At 35.7% G+C, this 25,245-nt stretch overlaps 1 protein-coding gene across 4 annotated transcripts in view; it reads left to right on the forward strand.

Moving 5' to 3' along the window:
• The window catches only part of osp (myosin phosphatase Rho interacting protein outspread), a 255,383-nt gene that overhangs the window by 157,215 nt on the left and 72,923 nt on the right, over positions 1–25,245 (forward strand). For all 4 annotated transcript variants that reach the window (XM_081751269.1, XM_081751271.1, XM_081751270.1 and 1 more), the window contains exon 8: positions 24,242–24,376. In XM_081751269.1, the coding sequence (XP_081607395.1) occupies positions 24,242–24,376 (135 nt within the window). The remainder of the gene's footprint in view (positions 1–24,241; positions 24,377–25,245) is intronic.

The following is a 25,245-nucleotide window of genomic DNA, read 5'->3' on the forward strand; positions in this document are numbered from 1 at the left end:
ATAAGATTTCTACCTTCTAATATTATTTTGTTACACATAGCGGTAGATCCAGAGGATTTTTTTTTTTTTTTTTTTTTTTTTTACGTTGTAGAAGTTTAATGAAGCAATACATCGCAAGAAATTACTTGCATTGGCGTTCTTGCTCAGAAAATTTCGACCTTCGAAAATGCAGGTAGCCATTTCTTGTTCTTTCTTTTTAAGATGTGATATTTTGCGCTATCGCTTCGTTCTGAAGGTTTGGTGCTGATTGCCACGTGTGCTGACTGCCACAGCCAATTATTGGTGCTGATTGCCACGTATGCTGACTGCCACAGCCAATTATTGGTGCTGATTGCCTCGACTGGCGCTGATTACAAATATCAAGGTGCTGACTGTCACGACGGTGAGCTGACTGCCACGAGCCTGTGAGAAACTATTTTGAAAGAGCGGAATTAATCCGTCATACTAAATTTACTAATCATCATACTAAATTAATATGAGGGATTAATGTAGTAATCATCACAGCAAATCTATGTAGTATCCTGTAAGTTACAAAGTTGCTCACTAAGTGTAACGACATACGCTTGGATGTTTATAAAGGGATTGGGTTTTTTCTGTTATATGTACAATTTGCACATTTCGTTGTTTAAATTAATTGTTTTATTGTATTATTTAATGGATAAGTATTATAAAGTAAAATTAGTGTGTATTTATTCACCCAAATAATGTTTTTAGAGTCAAAGGAAGGGCTATTTAAACAATGATAGAAGGACAGTTCTTGGCATTAATAATAATAATAATAATTCTAATAATAATAATAATAATAATAATAATAATAATAATAATAATAATAATAATAATAATAATAATAATAATAATAATAATAATAATAATAATAATAATAATTCCACGTCTAAAGAACTAGATTTTCCGGATGATCATCTTCGCTTCAAAGATGGAATTTCCTTTCTGCAGTACAATAGATTGGAACAAGATAAACGGATTTTGTATTTTGGATATGATAGTCTGAAGTCAGTGCTGACAACGGAAGTTCGGGACAAAGCACTCGCCTGCAGAGAAACTAAGCATACCATTTGAAGGACCAATTCATGCTGATTTCAACAGGTAATAATATTCCTGTACAGTTGAGAACTGTTCGAGATATTCAGATTGGAAGTTTATATGAAAAAATGAGTGGATGCATATTTAAAAGCGTTAAGTATTTTCTCCCATAGCGAAGCCTGATGTTTTGAACTTGCTACTGCTTGATCACTGGGTCCATTCACAGACAAATTGTTAATTACAAGTTGCATGACGGATGACAAAAGACGTAATGGTTGAGAAGATACCTAAGAACTGCTGCACACGGGGATACAACCATTTGATGTATTTGGATTCCTATCAATCAAAGATTATGGCATAAGATTTGTACAGAGTATGAAACAACTTCATCAGGACGTTATGATGTACCAACGAAATAATCAAATACAGTTCGTGTCCATACGAATCAGTTCCGATCACCGCAATACATTGGATTGTTTCATTTTGCGTTTTAGACAACTAAAGTTATGTGAAAATTATGAATAATCTGAAATCTACTTTACTAATGACATCCGCTCTTTCTAGCCTTAGCAACACAGTTCATCATAATTTTCTTCCATCACTTTTAGACTACTTGCCGAAAAAAAAAAAATATGTTTGTATATAATATGGTTATTAGGTAATTTCTTCACCTTGACATTCCTACCGTTGAATTCCTGTTCAGTTATCTTAAACGCATTCGCAGCAGTATAGTTTCATAGTCCTCATATATTTCGATTCTTTAGCTAACAAATTCTTAACTCTCTGAAAGAAGTCTTACGATCCTGCTTGATTTGATTGTGAATTTCGATTTAAAAAAAAATCTTCTGCATTCTTAATGAACTCAAAATGTATATTATCTACATTTTTGTTCTTAATTTTGCTGTATGTCTTTGAATTTGTCCAATGAACCATCCTCGTTTACTTCATTTTCCGTTTTAATGTCTAAAATGTACTGTTTATTCTTGCTGTCATCCGACTCCTCAATGTATTTTTTCCATCTTCTTCAAACTCAATTCACTCATTAAACACTCATTTCTATCTTTAATTTCTATATTGTCATAGTAGTTGTCCCTTGCTGCCCTTCTACAGTATTCGCATGAAATTTACTCTCATATATAATATTCAAATTTCTCTATCTTTTTGAATTCTTTTTGGTCACCTTCGCTTCTATTGTATATTTCCGTCCTTGTAGATTTCCCTTCTTCATTCGCAGATAAACTTTCTATACATCCTTTCTTTCCCTTATCCAGTCCCCCTTCCGTCATGGAAACCAATTGTTGCTGGTTAAGCAATGAAAAACTTATGTGCCTGCAGCAGATACTACTTTGACTAACCAAGAAGCGTAACTTTAACAATAAATAAATAAATAAAATCCTTCTTTCAAAGTGACATACGTCAGGCGGACATTCTATTCACGTTAACCTAATGTTTAAGAGCAGGCATAATTTTAATTTGTTCTGTCTATATTTTTACTTCTTCCACATAGATCTAAATACTTTCAGCATTGATCCATTTATCTCCTACTCAGAATATTTGGGGGACGCGTCCCCTCTTTAGACCGCCAGAGACGCCCGTGAAGTCAATAGAGTTGACACTAGCACCAATTATTATCTTAACAATCGATATAACTGTTTGATGGATTTGTAGAGCGATGCTAATGCTCACAATTAATATGCAATGTTGCCACATAGTGAAATTTTAATTCCCCATACCAGCTGAGGGAGGCCCCGGGGAGCATTCCATCATATAAGATTTTCTCTTTATTTTGACCTGCAGAATAGTGTTCTGTAGTTTGTGGGCGCCATTTTTAGGACACCCGATATATATATTTATATCTATATATAAAAATAACCGATATTAGTGTCGAATCCATAATTTTCGGGGTCGCTGAGACGAACAGTGACACTTCCGATGCTGTTTAAATCTTCTAAGTCCAGCTCCCATTAGTGCTCTTAAAGGGTATGGTGACTTTAAAATAATTGAAAATGATCGATATTAGTGTCGAATTCATAGTTGATGGGTGACAGTATTTTTGCCCTATATGTCCAAAATGAAACTTATTCTCCACGTGCAAAGAATGGGCATTCTGGTAGCGAAAAATAAATGAGAAATTGTACAATTTAAATTTCTTATCATTCAAATACATTCTTGCTGCTATCTACTGTGTTATCTGGTAGGATATTGAATAACTCTGATTCAGCAGGAAGGAAATTAACTATAGTATTGAAGTTGACTGTGAAGAGTTTCTCTGCATAGCAAGTACTGAGGTTATATGATAAGATCTGTTGTTTAAAGTGAAACGTGGATCACTATTCGAGTTTTATCCAATGCTTGATATACACACTAATGATTAAACACGCGAACACGCATAAAAAGCACGAGTGTTGGCCACCTAGTTACGAATGGATATGCCACACAACTCAAATTGAATAATATAAGCAAAAAATTATACTACTTACACATTTATTTTATTTTATACTATTTACTTTGAGACGAGATCGGGACTGAGACCACTTTTGTCAATCGAGACGAAACCGGAACTGCAACCTCGTTTTCGAACTCCTTTAAATTTGACGATTCTTTAAAATAGCTTCAGTCTTAAAAAAAAAAATCTATAATTTAAATTAGAAAGTTTTAATGATTTTTTATGATCAATTTTATATCAATTTGCGATCATTATTAGCGAATCATTCATATAGGTATTGAGAGTAATCAATAAATCACCATAAATCATCACCAGGACTGTTGTTCACACAGGCGGTGTCAGATACAACTAGCTATATGTAAAATTTGAATGGCTGATGCCATGAATGATAAGAATGGTACCATATTTTATTAAGCTTATTTCTATGTGCCAGATAAAAAGGAAAGACAACCATATCTTTGAAGTTTTTTAGGGTACACAGACAGTAGAGCCTACAAACAATGAAAGCAAATATTATCTACTCTAAATGCACTAGCTCATTCGTAACACTTGAGTAAGTGACAAGAGAGCGTTGCTTTTTTATAATAAGAAAAAAGAAAAGAAAAAGAATGAAAAAACAACTGACAGTTTTCTTGAAACATTCATAGTAAAGGGAAATTCAAATGGTTTAAGAACACAAAGGAAAAAATTAACTTGATGATAGAACTTCTATTTCACTCCCGTCAGTAACAAAAATGCAGGTGTGTAAAATTTTTGTTCTATTTTCATGTATTGAACCAACAACTTGCCACATGGGAGGAGTTCCCCACCCCTTCCGCATTATGAAACCTTTTGCTGTGATTTAGCTTTTTCCGTTTCCCGACTATCCACTACCGATTTCTTCACACAACTGGATACTTGAGATGCAGTTTACAGAGGTCACATGGATCACAAGCACTTTGGAAAGAGACACCTGTGAAAAAGGGGGGAAGGGTAATCGGGTTAATGATCCCTAAAGGGTACCGCAGTGACTAAGTGCTAAAGGTATAACCTCTGGTGATATTCGTCCTTTGTTCAATGGCAGGAAGTTTCATGTGTATTTTATAGTGTACAAAGCGGTGTTTGAGCTTTATTCTACCTTTCTTTGGCGTTACATGGGTTCCTCCATTATAATTCACTGTATATCATTGTTGTTCTTCATCTCAATGGGAGTAAAACGAAGATGTTGAGGGCTCATGCTTGGTTTAGAGGTTAGAACGCTTGCCTTCGGCGCGCGTAGCCCTAGGTTCGATTCCCACTGTGATACGAAAAAAGTGGTTCTGATTCCACAATAATAAGTATGTTCACGTCTCCTTCAGCCACCACGGCGTAAGAGTGGAACGTTCAACTCAAACAAACCAAAAACAAAAATAGGTTAAGCTTTCATTTCATGTCGAGTTTTCTTCAATTATGAGTTTTATTTTTAAAAGTAGTGTACTTAACCCGTAGTGTTAAACACAACTTACGAGTAACGAGTAAGTTCTATGTTTAATTCTATGTCTAAAATCTGTCGATCGAGTTTTTCATTGTTGCAATGTTTTGAAATATTTTCCATAAAATTTATTTTACCCGTGCGAATAGCGGGCATCATAGGCACTGACTTTGGGGGGGGGCAGGACACTTTTGGCCCCCCAATATTTAAAGGTGGGGTCCATGCCCCCCAATATAATCCAGTTTAGGATAAAGTAACAAAGAGGAGAAAGAATTTATGTCGTAAACTTCGTCGTACCTTTAATTCAATATTAGGAACAGCCTTCTTATTCGATACAAAATGCCACTTTCAAAGTTGTGTTTAATAGAGCACTGAAGCTTCAACCAACACTATCGCAGCACTGATATGACAAGGGACGATCAATGTGGTGCGCAAACTTCCAGTAAAGTTCCCAAATTTTGAACTTGAATTTGTTTTAGGCAAATTTGATTTAGGTCTTGAAATTCGCAGCGGAACGGATGGAGCGGACCGAGATCCTGTGGGGGAGGGTCTTTCATCCAGCATCTAATAGAAAACGTCTGAATATGATTATATATTTATTCATTGTTTGCCCTCCCCCGATCGGCGTAAATCCGTCTTCAATATTGAGTGGGTGGAGTAATATATATATATATATATATATATATATATATATATATATATATATATATATATATATATAAAGCAATGTTCAAAATATTTATGAAATTCAAAAACAATGTTGTGGAGGATCAGGGGAGCAGAGTTGTCTTCAGTGGCGTATAGGGTGCTATCGGGCTCAAGATCGCCCCGTAATAAATATGTTAGTTTTTCGCAAATCAATAATTCTTCTTAGCATTTCTAAGAATGTCATTGACTTTCCATTTTCTTATGCTCTTTGTTCAGAAATAATACTGTATTTGCCAAATTTCATATAATGTAAGAATTGCGTCCTCTTTTTCTTTCTTTTGTCCTTTCTAATTTTCTGTTTCTTTTTCTTGATGTTACTATCTTTGGTTTCGCCTATCATACTTTATCGACCGTTGTTAGTTGTGATTCTAGTCGGCCGTCATCAGTAACACCTAAACTAACAGGAGTTGATAAGCGAAACTGGTGTTCCACACCAACTTGAGCGGATATCAACATGACGGAACTTTAGTTATTATAACAAAGAAAAAATTATATCGTTTTGTTATTTTAAAAAGAAGGAAATGTTTGAATTAAATAAAATCAAAACGGGGGAATAATTAACCTGGAAAATTAGGTAGACCAAGAGTATACTTCCTTTTTCTTCTATGGATATAATAAAAGGTGAGATTCACTCCTAAGATTTTGTATTATACCATATAGGATTTATCGGTTTGCAGTTCCTGCCATTGAAATTTCAATTCATGCATAAATTAAAATACATTTAATTCTCAAACTCAGGTGGGAAATTGTCACTTCCTTCCCTGTGTTGGGCGTAGCCCCTCGAAACACAATCCTAAAGCCCCCACTGGTTATGTGCAACATTGCGAGGTGGGCAGATTTGAGACTTATTCTAGGGAAGGGAGATGAAATCCATATTACGGTAAAGGGCCGCAGTGGCTCAGTGGTAGACCGTTCACCTCTGGTGCATCGGGTCCCGGGTTCAAACCCTGCTCCCACGACGTGCACTTTGTAGTGGTCAAAGACCATGTGCGTGGGTTTATTCGGGGTTCTCCCGTTTTCTCCCACTTTCTTCGTTCCACCATTTCATTCATTTCTCATTATCACAGTCTCCTTTAGCACAGCCAGCATAACCATGGGACACAAAACTCAAAGATTTTCATATTACGGTAGATGAATCTGATTTCTGTGATGAACACGTTGTAGAGTATATTATATATTAGGCGATGCAGATGAAGTAGTAGTAGTACACATCCGTATTACAAATCACTGCCGTGAACGCATTCTGAAATCTTAATACATAAATATTTATAATTGGCATGTTTCCAATTAGGCATCAACAATTATCCACGTTAAAATTTTGGACACTTGTTTTATAATAATATAAATAATGACGTCCCCAAAACTATGAAGAAAGAAAATTATGTATGACGCAACAATACTCTTATTTGAGCAAAATGATGGTAATCTCAACAGCATTACAGGAATCGTTACAGAAATCTGACACGTATCATATACACTTTAGTTAACAGATGTAACCTTAAAATTACGGAGAAAAATATTCCAGCAATTAAATTCTTTTCTTTACTTACGAAGCATGAGTAGATGCCTAGTCTGATACTACAAACAGATAAAATGCGCGTTTACTGAAAAGATGGGTTCTACTGACGTAGGGTAGTCTATATACTCTTCGTGTGCTAGGGCCTAGGAGGGAGGAGGAGATAAGATTTCACATCAGGTTACGTCACGCACAGTCGCACACCTTCATTTTCATTAAAAATGGAAAAGCCAAAAGAAATCAATTTTATCTCACTTTCCTTTGAGGCAGTCGGACACAAATCATCACACTTATCTGCAAAAAGCACTTTTCAAATCGGTTTATTGGGGGAGCCTCCAGTTCCAATGTTGGGGGACATGTCTCCCAATTTCCCCTGGATTTTTGCCCGTACCGACAGCTGGGACAATTTTCCAGAATGAGTAGAGGGACATATTCTCCTCTGGCATTTATTGCAATTTGTGATGGCAGATGGACACAAATCATAACACTTATCCCAAAAAGCACTTTTTACGTCAGATTATTGGGGGACTGTTCCCCAGGTCCAAGACTGGGGGACATGTCCTTCTCATTCTCCCGGGATTTGCGCCAGTGGCTCCCCCAATATTTTCTTCAAGTCGGCGTCTATGAGTGTTACATTCCGTTATTTTCATATTTTTTATTAAATTTTCTGGGCATGATGTGTGTATGTTTGGTATAAGTTATTATTAATGTCTGTGTAACATGAATTATGATATTATTCTTATTAACACTCCTAAAGGCAATATTTAGATGCATGTAGCAAATTCCTTAGTATGTCGAATTTTCAACAGCTTCTCTTTCTCTACTATGTTCTAAAAATATGGGTATATTTTATAGGTTTTAAAATATATCACCGATAAAAGCGTCAACCAGAATAGCTATAGCGCAAATTCCATTGCAATCAGTACAATACTTTCCAACTTACAAAGGTGTATACACAATTTTGAATCAACCTGTTATCTTATCGGTGTCATTATGAGGTTTCACTGTATATTATTATTAATATTATTATTTTATGTCATTCTTTTTTCACGACGTAGCATTCATATATCACATAGCTGGAAAACTGGGATTATAATTCTGTAGTTGATGAGACCATGTAATACATTCGTTTAATGTATCTTTTAATGTCTTTATTACTGATCTTGAACAATAAAGCACATTTTACTTATTTTTGCATAAAGCGTGATACTTGATATGCTTCTTAGTAGATATAGCAAATATATTCCTCAGGGATATTGCTATTTCAAGAATTTCAAACCAAAGTATTCTAAAATCAATACTTTGTATTTTTCTGTAAACATAAAGTATGTAACTGAATTAAATTATGTACCGCTGTATTTTCTAGTTTTCTTGTATTGCTGATAAAACATTCTAGTCTTGGATTTGTGTGCTGTAATATGCATCTCTATTACAGTACACAAATGGCATGTGTGTTACAGCATAAATATTCATGAGCCAAGTGAGTTTATATCATAAGTTTTGTAAAAGGAGCTTAAATTCTGCCCAGATTCCGTATGCAATAAATAAACTCTTTCTTGTAATCTTTGGTGACTTTGCCATTGCACCCTCGGTATTCATATCTCCCTCACGTAAGAAATCCGTCTGGCTATTCGAGGCCGCGGTGGCTCAGTGCTAGAGTGTTCACCTCTGGTGTATGGGGTCCCGGGTTCACACCCTGCTTCCACCAAGTGAACTTTGTGGTGGACAAACACCGTGTGCGTGGGTTTCCTCGTGAATATCCCGTTTCCTCCCACTTTCCTCATTCTGCCATTTCATTTATTTCTCATAATCACCCTCTTCTTTAGCCTAGCCGAAATAACCTTGGGACGTAAGATTTCACCTTCATTTTTCCGGCTGGCTGTTGACCTTCTAATCCCCCTTTTCCTCGCTAATAATACTTCTGTGTAATTGGCAATCGCAGAAAATAAACTTCCACATATTCTAAACATTTTATCTCAATTTCTACTGCGAAGGCACGGAAAATTCTGGAGTGCTAGATGTTAATAGAACGACGTCATAATTCTATCTTTTTAATCGATTATTAAATTTGGAAGTGGTAAAAACAAAGTAATATGGAAATCAAAGAATCGGAACAAAACTCTCCCAAAAGACAGAATCTACTGCCATGATGGCTTGTAGTTAGGGATGGACATGGCGAGTCCGAGAGAGTTTTCTTTCAATTCCACTCGAGAGCTCGGCTTGGAAAATTTATCCAACTCGACTCGAGTCAAATCCAGTGTAGTTTGAAGTACACTGGATGGGCGGATATATGAAGGGGAAAGGATCACACGCGAGCATTTTCTTTGTTCAAGGGAAGGATACAAGGAGGAGTTCGGACCTTCAGCACCGAGGTCACATTCGCCCTTTAGGTTGGGCTAGGATTAAGAAAGAAAGCGGCTCTAGCCTAAAAGAGTAACTATCATCCCAGCATTCACCTGGAGGGACTGAATAAATCAGGAAACCCCTCAGTCAGGATGTCCTACCGGAGCATGGATTCTTGCCAACCTTGACCTACTAAATAACGCGTGACAGGCATAGTGATCTGATCTCTACTCCATTGGCTGAGTGATTACACACGACTTCAATATTCATGGCAGTACCGTTACTACTCACAAATAAGAGGAAGGGGCAAATACAAAACAAAATTAAATTAAAACAGGGTGAATTTTACTATACATATGTTTATTAAAACGTTGATATTTACTTATGATTAATAACCGAAAATATAGAAAAAGAAATATCTGTCTACTGAGCAATGAGCATTACTATCTAAATAGAGGTGACCTAATAGATTAAAGAATTTGTCTTCAGAACAACAAGTGGTAGTTAAAAGTTAACTCGTACTGTTCACCAGCGTTGGATAAAGGGAAAATGCCTGCCTATTAAACGGTTTATTCATTTCACAATAAATGAAATTTCAACGTTGAATCAACGTATGTATTACTAAGGTTTGTGGTGACGCCAGTGCCGTGAACATTGAAGTGGGATATGATCCTTCATTCTTCATATGCTCGTCTCTTCCATCTTTCATCTTTCGTGGTTCAGAACACTTCAAACTACCCCGTCTTTCATTCACTTTGTCCATTAATGGCGTGGCGTGGTAATGCTACATTATTCTTTAATTGAGCGCTACACCACTGTAGAGCTCAGATGCTTGGTTCAATTTGAAATATTGAAACATTTTAGACCGAAAGCCTATACTTTCCAGTAGCATTGCTCTCTTATGTCTCATCACTTTTTCATATCTTTAATCGCTATCTAGATGGCCTGTGCAACCAGACTTATGGGGTACCGTTTATTTATACAGTACACTCACATCCTATATAATATACTGTATATACGGGGATAATGTGTGCAGATGGACGTTTGTTGTTCATGAAACTAATCATACTTCAGATGTTTTTAATAATATTGAAAACATCTTTCACAAAGCCTGTAACACATTGTTGGAAATCCCTGAGAAATTGAATCGTTGCAGAATGTTAAGCAGCAAGCAGGGGTGCAGCTGCACTGCAACAGAAAAAAAAAACTTATTCCTTGTTCACTTTGTTGAAATGATCTGAATATTTTCTTAAAGAAACGTAGCGTTCAGAAAACAATGCTCTGAATAAGTACATTTCTCCACCAAAAAAACGGGAACAGTAAATGAAAAATTGAAGTTGGGGTGCACGTGCACTCAATTGGTGCTACTAGGTTTAAAATGAATGAAAATAAAAGTTTTATATAATTTCAAACTTAGTTTTAAATTTTATATAAGAAGTGCTCTGAAGGTACTCGTATTAGTAACCCCTGAATCAAAAGGCCAGCCTAAAAAAAAAAATAACTATATGCATGTGATGGAAATGGATGAGAATAAAGTGTAACAGTTTCAAAAGTTTCAATTCTGTAAAAATGCTCCAAAGAACCCTGTCATAGTGTTTCTGAGGTCAACTTGAAAATTTTAAGTGATAACTGTTACAAAAAGTAGTGTTTTCTAATTCTCGAAGTTAAAAAAGTTACTTCAGAGTCTGAGGGAGAAGCCCCGAGAGGAGCTTTGGGGACGAAACCCACATGCGTAGAAACATGGAATATGATGGCCTATACCTACGCTTGGTTCGTCGGTGTCCGGGTCAGGGCTCCTTGCGGCGGAATATCAGGGTTCTACGGTAATAGATTTTCACGCTATTCTTCCAAGTTCATCCGCAGGTTAGTAAGCACTGTGTTAGCATTTTCTCGAATTACTGGGAAAGAATCCTATTTACAAAATTTTAGCTTGATTTTGCTACATGCAGCGATGTTCATGAGACGATATTTGGGATTGTGTCAGGGTAATGTAGTCTCGTCTCGTTTTCGGGATGTGACGAGATGTGAGAATTGCCCTTTCTAGGGAGCAACACTAAAATTATTCCACATTACTGCTTACTTTTTCATAGCTTTCGTTTTCGAAACAAAGAAATCTATGATCTCTAAATGAGCTAAAAGGAGCCGCACGGGTGAACAAAGTATCAAACTCGATTCGACTCGAAAATCGACCTAAAAACTGTGACTAGAATACAGAAAATTTCTCTGCCTCGGCTGAAAACTCGACTCGTGCCCATTCCTACTTGTAGTAATCTGACAGTCTTTTAAGGCTATTCGTGGTATTTCTCGTGCCTTAACCGGCCTCTGGGGCCGCGAGTGTGCACCATTTTGTATAAAAGTAAACACATCACTATTTTGGCAGCATATTCTTAAATATTCACGAATATAACCAGAACTAGGAATTCAGAATATATGTGTGTATGGTTTTGTTCGGATAGCATGTCCTTGTTGAGGATAATAACGTATAATACACGACCCACATGACTACACCAGCAAATCAATTTGTAGTTGTAACTATATTTTCGGAATGTGCGTTTTCAGTTCTCCGAGAAGTATTGAAACCCTTGCAAAATAGTCCAAATTGTTTGAAATTTCAGTTTTCCTGAAATTATTTGTCTTTTCTCAAGAGAGTAACGCATAAATAGGTGATTATATTACGATAATTATCGAACGGTCTATGGACCCTCGAAAACGGACATTTTTCTTGTAAATATATGCTGATAGAAGAATTCTTAAGGGAATATTACACATGGCTTTAAGCTTCTCTTTAAGTCCAATTCCACTTTGGAACTCTTAAGTAACAAGAGCATTTGGCCGTAGAAATAACAATGGAAATGAAGATAGTTTCGAAAGTAAACTGTGTAATTTGAATTTCCTTATCTTGTGTTCCATTCTATTATTTTTATATCTGCTCCTTTAAAGAATTATAAATGGGTCACGATAAAACTCTATATTATGAGAATTCAACTAGACAATAATACATTATAATTCATTTTAGAAACAAAGTCAATCTCAAAAGTCGAGATGTGACTACGTGAGATAGCTTAGTACCGCAACGTAGAATAGTGGTCAAAGTACTTGTTCCAGTTTCTATTCTCGGTAGCATACTAAGCCGTGAATGAAGAAGAGGCAAAACGGACCATATCTTTACAGAAACATTATATTATGTAGCTTCGTTTATGAACAAGAACGTCAGATTGCACCTAATAAAATAATCGAAAACTTCCAATTTTATCACTACAAGACGCTATATACCCAGGAATACTTCCTTGTTACCACCTAAGCAAAAATCGACCGTACTCACCATCATTGATTGGCATATTCTTTGCATAGCCTGTTAAAATGGCAGACAAAAGGAGCTGTAAAGCAATAAATCACTTCTAGTTTTCACGTGTCAGTACCACACTAATATTCTTTTCCTCTTGGGAATTCACTCTACTTGTAGTTTTAACTTATACACGATATACCATAACAAGTAAGCGGAAATGATGTGTTTGTTATGATTTTCAGTAATATTTTTGTTATTTTTTATTTTCAAAATTTAATACCTACCATGTTTCATATTTAGTCAATTGTAAACACACAATAATCTCCGAGTTGCTTCGTGTAAATAGACAGAAGGCATACTAGCTGAGAGCAGGCCCGTAGCCAGCCGAAAAATGTAGAGGGAGCCCGGTAGAAGTTAGGGGGGGGGGGCGAGCCAACCATATTATAGTTCTTCAAATAGTAACATCAGCAATTCATCATACCGGTATCTGCTCTTGAATGTTTAAGTATTTTGCTTCTACTTAATTCTATTATCCCCCCTTACACACACACACACACACACACATTAAGTTAACATTCTGTAATCTACATGAAAAAAACTTGAATTTTATTAAATGGGTATTACTAACTACACGAATTAGAATTAAAATATAAATGTTTTGATAGTCCACATGTAATACTAATATTAAGTTCAAGAACGAGAGATGATCTACTGTGAAATAAGGAAATGCAACTTTACTTAGGCTCTTGTTTAGGGTTAACTTGCGAAGTTGCCCTTCCGTTTTTATCAAAATTACCTAGAAGAAATTGATAATTTGATTGTTTGTGTGCTTGATAACATGTAAGCGAAGCGTAATTTATGTGTAATACCTTTTGATAAGCGGTTATAAAGACGGGACTAATTCGCAAGTAGAGGGAATTACTTGTCTCTAGGTTAAGGACGGTTGGATTGTGGATAATTTTCGAGTAAACGTGCCTGCAAGTGTACAGGGTCTTTGCGCTGGATGTGAATTGACAGTAGTAACATTTGTAAAACATGATGTTGATAGTGAGGTTAATCTTCTGAATATTAATGGCTTAATTAGTGAAAGAACAAAGACCACCAACAATCGTTTACGAGTTTCTGCTTGAGATAGGAGAGCTCTACAAACCTAAGTACGTACTAAGGTAAGTGCGAAGTAGGCATAACCTAACCTAAGTAACCTAGTAGTGCATCATCCCACCTTACTTCGGCTTCTCCCTTCGCTCGTTCTTCCCAACTGCGCACTCCCCATTAACTACCCACAACCGTGCTCCGCGCGGCCCACCAGTCTCCCCTTTAGGTTAATAATGGATTTCCATATGTAATTGTGGTTCCTCCCCCGTACTCACACCCTCGAGGTAACGTAACAGAACATAAAATGAGTAAAGTTTAAGTAGAAATTGATGATTGCAGATTTTATTCTGTTTTTTGTTAAATATTAGGTGGATGGGTAACTTTGAAGTAATTCCCTTGTTTACAATTACAGTTGTATTTTTTTTATTTAATATTTGTACTAAGTCCTTGTTTAAAATCTTAAATTAAACTCGTTTTATATAAATGAACCACCTGCACACTATACCATGACGACACATACCAAAACAGCTAAAAAAAATACTATAATGTTATTAAAAACTACACTGAGAAAAAATGTATGCGGCTTACGTAATATCGTAGGTTGCATTTGTAAATCCTGTACCTTAGTTTTTGGACAACATACAGCAAGCGTATAAATGAAAACGCATGTTTTATAATACTTTCTGTATAAGTGTTCCATCTATACATAATTTCCGTATGAAACAATATAGGCTGTCAGGATCTCACATACAAATGGACGTATATAACATATAGCTGACGAAGGTAGCATACATATATGTATGCAATATAAGGAAGACTGTTAGACATCAGACATCCTGCAAAGGCATGATGTAACACCTAAGGGCAGTTCCTACGTAGCATACAGATAAGCTATGGTGCGTTCTGATTTTTGTAGTAAGCAAGAGGATTCCGTATATTTGTACAATATACCACTGTCCGGAGAACAGATTTTTCTCAATGTAAGTAAAACGCTGCACCCATCTAGTATCGAGTAAAAGCATCACTGCTTCTTTCATGTTGAATTACAACATTATTACGCGTACGCGACTAAGAAATAGTTCCAATTTACAACGTTTTTATATGAAAACTAGCTACTTCCACGGGATCTCCCACCCCAAGTACAATACAAAACATTTTGCTACTTAATTTCTCCTCTAAATCTTGCAAATTTTTACTAGTCCTGGCTCCATAACCCGGAATTTAATCCTTAAACTTAAACGTTAAATATGTTTACTTGCTCAGTTACTTATCTAATTAAGGTAATTTAGTTTAACTTTATTCTTCTACGAGAACAAACATATGAAAGTCTTTGCAACCATTACTTCGGTGAATGTTCCACCCACTAGCGGATCCAGAAGAATCATTTGGAGGGGGCGGTTTGCTTCCTGGAAGATGAGCGTACCTGAAAGTGACCAGAATTCTATTTGCAAAAATGGGACACACATGAATCCGGGTTGGAGGGGGGTGTAAACTTGATTCCCAGATTATATTTTATGACCCGAATTTGTAAGTTATTTTATAAAAAATGAAATTATATTCTTTCTCTAGATTTAAATTAAATATGTACTTTCGTTTCGGAGGCGTGGCGGTATCATGATTCACTTTAGACTTAGTCACCGCGATTTATCAGATGTGCAGTATTGTTCTGTCATTTGTTATATGCCACGAAGCCTGTCCCATTTCTCCTCCCTGCCCTTTGTTTCACTTAAGTGATCGCAAGAAAACATGAAGCTTGACATAAATCTATCAATTTCATTATCCAATAGAATGCGAGGGTATGTTCCGGTCGTCGATCCGTATCCATGACATTTTTTTTTTCAGTGCCTCTCTGAGAGGGACATTGTCTTTGATCTCTGGCGCTATGCGAAGAACATTTCCTGAGGGCAAGATGTTGAATTTCCGTTACGTTTCGTTTTTCACCATGATTTCAGTTTGTCAACATTGTTGACATTTTCTTAAGTGCGCGTTAAGATTGCGGCTACATAAATCGTACCAAAATCTTCTGACGTATCAAAGGTGAAGGAAACATTTCTATGATTGGTATAGAACCCAGGATTCACGAGAAGTTGGGGAGTCACTGACTAATAAACTTTGACACCCATGGAATTGTTCATTTCTCAAGAAAAGCTCCCAACTGTACTCAATTGATGTATTTAAAGAAGAATGTGTAAGGAATTCAATTTCTGGTAATCCAAGAATTTTTCACTTAAACAGGAGAGAGCATGAAGACAAATATAGGACATTACTACAAAAGTTTAGATATCTGTACGTAGGGTATTTTGATTTGTTGCTTGAGTTTAACATTCCACGGTAATGACATGACGGCTAAAGAAGACGTGCACTTACTGATTATATCATTCAAACCACCTTTTTCGTTAAAATGTGCCCTCACCGGGAATCGAACCCGGGACCATGAGCACCGTATTTTGTCCGAATACTCCGCTTTTGCAGTGGTACAATTGGGTACGTAAAAAAAAAAACATACATTAAACCAGATTAGGAACAGGGGGTTTGAAATTGGCTCTATTAGGTAATTTCTTAAAAGCAGAATTTAGAAACATGTATAATTGTAGTTATGCTTACAACAACAATAAAAGTATATTATGGTAGCTTTCGCTTAGGTGGGATTTCGCTCCCAGACCCCCAATTTGTTCGGAATACCGCTTCGCACAATATAGCAAATGTTTCTACGTGATACTGTGGCACAATATTTCGCGTTCTCCCTTCTGTGTCTTTCATATGGAATTGGATTGAACAAAAACGCTGTCACGAAATTCAAACACCTCACAAACATTTTAGTGAACCTTACCTCTGTTTTTGCCCTTCTACGTTAAGTGAAAAAAAATGCTCAAATCCATGTTTCGTTATTTTAAATGAATAATCAAACTAGCAACTTTCATATATCTAGCCGTAAGTGATCCTGAGATATAGTCATCTTATAATAATAATAATAATAATAATAATAATAATAATAATAATAATAATAATAATAATAATAATAATAATAATAATAATAATAATAATAATAGGAAGAAGAAGGAGAAGAAGAAGAAGAAGAATACAAAAACGCTGAAATACGTATTGAATTGTTTTAAGTCCATATACCAAATTCCATGTTTCTAATCTTCAAAGATTCTTAGATATCTTATTATAATAATTGCAATCCCCGCCCCTTTTCTTTCCACCGCTTTTTCCCATTTTACTGAAGTATCAAAAAATGTTGAAAGGCGTGTTAAATTACTTTAAATGAGAAATCCAAATTTCAAGTCTCTAACCTTAAGGGATTTGGAGAGATGACTATCTTATTAAAATAATTTCCACCCCTTCCTTTCTTTGAATTTCCCAAAAATCCTTCCTTAGTGGTACCCTAGATCACAAATCCTATCTACTGTCCGAATTTCAAGTTTCTAGCTTGAGCGGTTTGGCCTGTACGAAAATCAGGACGACTTCTGTTATATATGATTACAATAACAGCTTGAAGCTTGTATTATCCCCCCCCCCAAAAAAAAAAGAAGATGAAATGCCATCACAATGAATGTTTCCGTGTTGAACCTCAAAAGTCACAGTTCTTTGTTGATATAGCATCTAGCGAGAGTACCTTTGATCTTTGATGCATGAGCTTCTGTGGTTTGATACCCGGTGAGTGAACATCGAACGCACTAAGTGGTTCAGATCCAACTTTAAACTCTAGTTTTCGTTCTGTAAAGCATCACTTTTGACGAACGACGTAAATGCATACCAATCAATCAACCAACCTAAAAGTCTCATCTCAGATTCAGAAAGATTTACAGTAAGGAGTGCTAAATATTCTATATTTCTCTTTATTCAAGATAAAGGTAATTGAAATTTCAGGATTTGAATTCCATCCCCACATCTTTTTTTTTCCTTTTTTGAACACAATTTTAAAATATATATTTTTAGTTCACAGAGTAAGCCGTCTTTCCTTCTTCCTACAGCTGATCAACATATGAATCATTCTCTCTCGTTTGCGGCTTATGGTAACCGTCCCAAGGAACTAGGGACAGAAGTATTCACAATTCAAATATGTCTGTATTAAGTACCATTAAGTACCACACATTTTGATTAGACTCTACTAGGCTTGTTACACAGATTGGATCGGCCGGAAAAAGACAATATTTGTATTTCCGAACGATACATGCTGGAAGTAGAAGACCTTTGGGGGGGGCCGTCGCCCCCTCCGCCCCCCACGTGGATCCGCCAGTGGTTCCACCACAGTTCTTGTTTTACATATCACATCACAATAATTTGGCCCTACTAGAATCAATCGCCTTTAACGGAACTCGGAGCTCTTAATTCAATTCACAACTAATTGTTCCACAGTTAATCTAAGGTTTGCTGTTGACGAGGATTTTGCAATGCATGTATGTACTACAACTACACAATAGAATAACAATAACCTACCGCCGTTACAGCAATCGACAAAGATAAACGCTTTGTTCCTGCTCCTGTTTTTATGATTTGGCTTGCAGTAAGCACTTCGTCTTCTACCTCCCAGATCAGTATTACAACTGTGGCGTAAAGTATTATGAACATATTCCTTCTTTTCGGAAAACTTGCTTCAATATATATTGTGTAATTTCATATCGAGATTCGAGAAGACTGATAAACTTTACTTTAACTCCTTTAAACTATGTTTAGAAGTGTTCGTCAAATAGTTAAAATGGAAAAATTCTTGGAATAATCTCTTTTATATTGCATTTTATTCTTAGTGTTCACACATAGAATTAATCAAGATTTTTTTGCAAGTCTTCAATTAAAATTTTAGAGGGGGCCAAGAAAAATTTAGGGGGGCCCGGCCCCCTCTTGGCCCCCCGTGGATACGGGCCTGGCTGAGAGTAAGCGAAAACTTGCATTGACGCACTGTAGTGTCCATAAATCATGTCTATTTACTGTATAATTGCAGTATCTTTTCTTCTTTACAGAGAGAATGAAAATACTGTAAAGTATATCGAGAATGTAGATTACACTTTATAACCAGCGTGAGCCAAAACTATATTTGTAACAAGTTTAGGCTATTTTTGTCTCATGGTATCTAGCTACCTCAGCCTTTTAAAACGGGAGTGATAACAGTGTATAGAAAAATAGTCGAAAACGTTGTTTCATTTAGTCGTCCGTTTTAGACCCCTTGCATATTGTAGTTCATTCCAAGATGGGTCTAAACGCGCCGGAAACGATCCGAATAGACCCATTGGATAAGCAGCGTATCTATCTACCTCTGGTTAAGACTAACAAATGGCTACAGCAAACCAAGTAAAGTACTTTGGCTCAATAATATGTGAGCAACACCTAGACTTCCAATACTATTTATCGTTTATTTCTTTCGAAATAAAGATTTGATAACTCACAATTCAAGCGTTTTCCAATTGTCTCAAAACACGAGATCGACACCGTAATAGTCAAAATTATTTAAATTGTGATAGAAATAAGTCATAAATATTATAATGTCACAATATGTGCTTTTGGATTTTTCTCCCTAATTTTCTCTTATAGGGGCGAAAATTGGAAGTTTAGAGTTTTCTCCCTTTACCTGTACTATAAATCATATATATGAGGCATATGTTTAGTTGTTATATACAGGAAGTTGCCTATGGATTTTGAAGAAAAATATCACAAGTGAAATTACAATGTTTAATTTCACAAATGGCCCCTAGTTTACTCTCTTTGAGGGGAAATTTCGAGTTTTCGAATTTTTATTATATACTTGTGTCACAAAAGATATAAATTTGCCAAATTTTAAGTTCCGATATTTACAGCAAATATTCTATAAGCTTTGATGAATGAACGAGTGAGTCATATCCCAAATATATAAGGTTTGCAGGACCCTGTTATTTGTAAATGAATTTGAAATGGAACTTCGAATTTTCAAGGCTGTCGGCTGGTGCAGTTTAGAATAGTAACGCAGTAAATTCTCATTGTATCATCTTCAAGAAAAGATAAATTTGTACATGTGCAGAATAATCCCTGAGTTGCTCCTCGTAACTAGACACACGGCATGCACCAGCTGAAAGTAAGCGTTTTAGACAGCCAGTTGAGACTTTGATCAAATTGGGGGGCCCCATCCGCCTTTAGGCTCAGGGCTACAGCCCCCTAAGCCCTCCTTAATCCGGCCTTGATCCGTGAGTAGAAAATGAAATGAAATCCTAGAGTTTTATGTCCCACGGTTATGCCGGATAGGCTAAACGAGACGGTGATGTTGAGAAATGAATGAAATGGTGAAATGAAGAAATTGGGAGGAAATAGGAAAATCCTGAGGAAACCCACATACACGGTGTTTGTCCAGCACAAAGTTCATTTCGCGCGAGCTGGGATCGAACCAGGAACCCCAAGCACCAGAGGTGAACGCTCTACCACTAAGCCAATGCGGCCACTAATCCCTGGGTAGGTTTAACAATATTTTTATTTAATTATGCTATATCAATTCCTATTGTTCATAGAACTTTCGTGTGGCCTTAAACTTAAAGTAATTTGACAATAATTGAATTTAAAAAAACGCAAAATAACTATAGAAGAATATACTCAAAACACAAACTGCACAAAACATAAATTTAGATGAGAAATCAGAGTAAATACTGGCATATTAAGAAACATTAGAAATTTTTAAAGTTGGAAAATTAAGTGCATTAAAAATGTTTACTTTGAATTGAATTGGAATTATCATATTTTTTTTAATAATATAAAGAATAACACACAGTGGCGTATTTAGGAGGGTCTTCCGGGCTTAATCCCTCGGAAATCTTACTTACTATAGTAAAGTAAATGAAATATCTTGCAAAATTTTCACATTTACAGGCAAAGCCCCCCCCGAAAGTTAGCAAAGCCCCTCCCGAAACGAAATCTTAAATACGTCACTGATAACACATATTGCAATTCTCCACTCATTCAATCTAATCATTGTAATCCTTCTCTCTTTGAATCATAGAATCTGTAAATCCGAGAATGTTAACACAAATAAAAAGCTAGTTGTTATTAATGATCCTATTAGCTATGGTGATTACTGAGGGAGTAATCAAAATTCGTATTACAAAATTGTCAATTAAAGAAACACTCATTTTGGAACAGGTTGGCCCCTTTTGTAAGTGCGCATTCATGGTATGTCTTCCACATATAAGGGCACGGGTTGAATGAGATGACATATATCTTTCATGTTTAACTTAAACCAAACATAATAGTGTCCCTTCGTTATTTGATATACATTTAGGCTTTATGCCTAACTTACCATCCATCTAACTGGAAGCTTCCAAATATCTAATTCTTAATTGGGTTGTAGCCAGGGAAGTGTGGGGTAAATGACAAAGTATAAATAAATCATTATGCGTACCTCTAAGAAGCCTGCGGTGATTGGAGCGCGGTGACTAGAAACTGTTTGCCACTAGATGGATTTAAAATACTTTTTCCCAAGTTAAATTTTTTCCTTACCAAAAGCGTAAGAGTAGTGAACTTTAAATGCATACTACAGGTATCTCTTTACTGTTTGATAAGATGAGCTAAAACGCTAAAACGCTTTTTTTTAGTTCTTGTGAAAGCTGGTAGATCAATTTTCAAGATGTAATATATACATTTTTAATTTTTCCCCAAACTTTTCGCTGGTCTAGTAATTAACACGCGTCCTTGGTTCATTAGATCATGGGTTCGATTCGTGATGAAAGAGTACCTAAATTTTAAAGTATTATGGTCGTTCACATACCATTTTTCACTGTAGATCTACGTCTTATATAGCCTTGGTGCATAAAAGAGATACTAAACTTCAATAATCATCATAGTCTTTCCTCCACATACTTTTTACCGGTTTGAGTTTTATGAAAGTTGAAACACATTTAGTTTGCAACATCATACTTGAAAAAGGACTTTGACCACATTTCGTGAAAATAGTGGAACTTCCAAAATGATTTTTTCTACGGAGGCTACTGAATCCTCCCACACTTGATAATAGATGAAACGGGAGAATCCAGAGAAAACCGATGCACACGGTGTTTTTATATCAGAAATCTGACTTGGCACTAGCCACCATCGAACCATGAAACACCACCATAAGCGGTCTACCACTTTATCAATAAGATATTTATAAACTATACCGAAAAGATGTCCCAAATTGTAAGTGCTGCATCAAGTGTTTAATGTTTTACGTTTCTATTTTAATGTTTTTGTGTATTTATCTTTTTATTTATTAAGTATTCCGAATTACTTGGAATTAAGATGTGTTTTGTTTACTTGGATGACTGTACTTTTAGTGATCTTGGTATAATGGTAGAGTTGGAAACTAGTATAATATTTCTCAATTAAAAAAAAATCCCAAATGAGATGGAAGAAATATAATGGATATATGTAGTTTGATACTATAATGCTACCACAAGCTCTTATGCCATGCTTATTGCTATTCTCGTTGCTATAGTGGCTAGCACTCATGACTTTGGTACGTGGGGTCCCGAGTTTGATTCCCGGTTGAAAAAGAACAGAAATTGGAACGCACAAATGTAGTTCGGATTCCACCTCAAACTTTAGATTCAAGTGTCTAATAGCCTTACTGCTGAAAAGAAACACTAAACTTCAAATCACTATCAGATGAGCATAATTTATAAAGTTTCAGTAAACACTTCAAGAAAAGTATGTTGGTAGCACTGATCGTCCTACTTAGACCCCTCCGTCCTATTTAAACCCCTATCGTCCGGCTTAGACCCATTTTTGGTCCTCAATAGACCCATTCGTCCTGTATAGACCCCTTGGGTATTTTCGTGCATTGCAAAAGGGGTCTAAACTGAACGAAAACGTCCGGAATAGACCCATTGCAGCTATCTATCTATCTATCTATCTATCTATCTATCTATCTATCTATATATATATATATATATATATATATATATATATATATATATATATATATATATATATATATATATATATATATATATATATATATATACTCAAAGTCAATTGAAATAGCTACTATGAAATAGAAATTCGGAGTAGACTATTCAGTATTATTGTTAATCAGTACGAAGATATGCAAAGTACAGGAAAAGCAAGAAATACTCTCTATTTTAATATTCGGAAAGTTTCGGACTTTACCAACCAGTAATATGTCAGTGTAAGAATGATACACAAACGGGTGATTGTGATTCATATGTTACATGCATTATATGAAAGTGTAACTATACTTTTTTTCTGTGTTCCAGAATAATTTTAGTATATATATACGAGGAGAAGTCAAATGAAAACCATAATTATTTTTTTAAATATTATTTATTGGTCACACAGGGTACAGAAGTAAATCACTTTTCAACATAGTCCCCTCCTCGTTCAATGCAAGTCCGACAGCGCTTCGGAAGAGCCTGAATACCTGCAGAAAAAAAGTCTTTTGGAGGACGGCGCAACCACTCGTGCACCGCGTTGCGTACCTCTTCATCGGAGTGGAACTTCCTGCCGCCCATTGCTTCTTTGAGCGGACCAAACAGATGGAAATCGCTCGGAAATCAACGGCTGCAATGGTCTCTGGAGTCACTACGCGCCGAGCCTGGCCGGGGCGTGGAGCATCGGCCACAGACGTAACACCATTTGCAAATTTCCGGCACCATTCATAGATTTGTGGCTGCGACAAACACGCATCTCCATACTGAACCTTCATTCGCCTAAAAATGTCAATCGGTTTCACACCTTCACTTCGCAAAAACCGAATCACAGAACGCTGCTCCTCGATGGTGCATGTGGCTAGTGGGGCTGCCATTTTGGAACTGTTGTTGCGCCGGTGTTTGTGCATCTGCCGGCTGCTACCACCTAGGAGACATCCGGCATACTATCGTAAACAGGCATGCCGACTTACAGCTCACTGGCGCCATATGCGGATTTTTATTTCTACTTTTATGGTTTTCAGTTGACTTACCCTCATATATATATATATATTTCATAATTTCGTACTATTTGATAAGTATAAGAAATATGCGAAAGACTTGCATATATTACTATAGAAATACTTCTGTAAATGTTTGAATTCAGTGTTTTTCAGACTATTTTGTGTAGGATAATTCAGTATTATTACGAAAGGAAAACAAAGTAAAAAAAAAAAAAAAAAAAGCAATATTTTAGATGTCGGAAGCTGGCAAAATATATTCACAACTCAATAAATATATATATATATATAAAAAAATAAAAATAAATAAAAGAAATATTTCTAATTTGTTTTCTGATGTACTTTATATATATATAAACAGTCAGCATGACGAAATGTTATTAAAATTATTGTAAGAGATTTAATTTCTTTGGCATATTTTGATGGTATGACAGATACTGAGTTAATGGAAATGATGCGCTTCTCTGTTGCAGCATCTGAACACCGACGTAAAACCAACTCGAGAACGTGACACTCACGAAGAGTCCAATCGATTGGAAAGAAAGTCTTCTAGTCCCACCACTCCCTCCACTCAGGAGAACGACCAAACAGAATCCACCGAGAAAGCTGTAAGTGCTTACACATTATTATTATCATAGTTCTCACTTATCACAAAACTAACTTGTGTTCTTTCCTTAATTTTAATCATGTAATTTTCATAATTTTTTGATTAATTCCTTATCTAACATAGTTACTATATACATACGGAATACTTTTCTCTCATCTAGATATAGTAATAGTATTGTTATTGTAGATTGCATTTCGTAGACCTTTGTTTCTTTCTCTGTATGTTATGGAATGCAAATTTTCTGTCATAACGTTGAAAACAAAGGAGAGTATGACAGCTTTAAAAGTTCGAACGGAGAAGATAAAACAGGTAACTATAATAATTTCTGGTAATGTTATTAGTGATGTTTAAAGTATGAACGAGAGGGGAGAGGAGGGATTAACGAAATGGCTTTCAGGGTAATGAGTATTAAGAAGTCAAAATTATTCGTAGCACTTTGATGTAGTAAACAGTACTTTACAGGAGATTGCACTCCATTCATATATATGAGATACTGAAATCATGTAGACATGGAAACTCAATAAATGAAGAAGTGTATATTGAAGTCATGTAGACATGGAAAATCAATAAATCGAAAGAAGTGTATATTAAATATTATCACAATACTATTCATTAGCCAAACTTATTAAATGAGATTAAATACGAATGAGTGCTGTTCGTGAATTATAAACTCAGGTTGCCCTTTATAGTATCAAATAATTCGGAACATATGATTGAAAATGTTCATAATAATGTACCGTATTAATATATTCATGAATAGCATGTTACTAGTGTAACCTGCGTCTAGATTAAAACTTAAAAGTTTGTAAACTGAAAAAATAAATTTAGAGGATAAAAATGGTAGGTAATCATTGTATTGCAATGTAGAAA

Source organism: Thermobia domestica, chromosome 3 (genome assembly GCF_964235325.1).
Source record: "Thermobia domestica chromosome 3, izTheDome1.hap1.1, whole genome shotgun sequence".
Taxonomy (NCBI): domain Eukaryota; kingdom Metazoa; phylum Arthropoda; class Insecta; order Zygentoma; family Lepismatidae; genus Thermobia; species Thermobia domestica.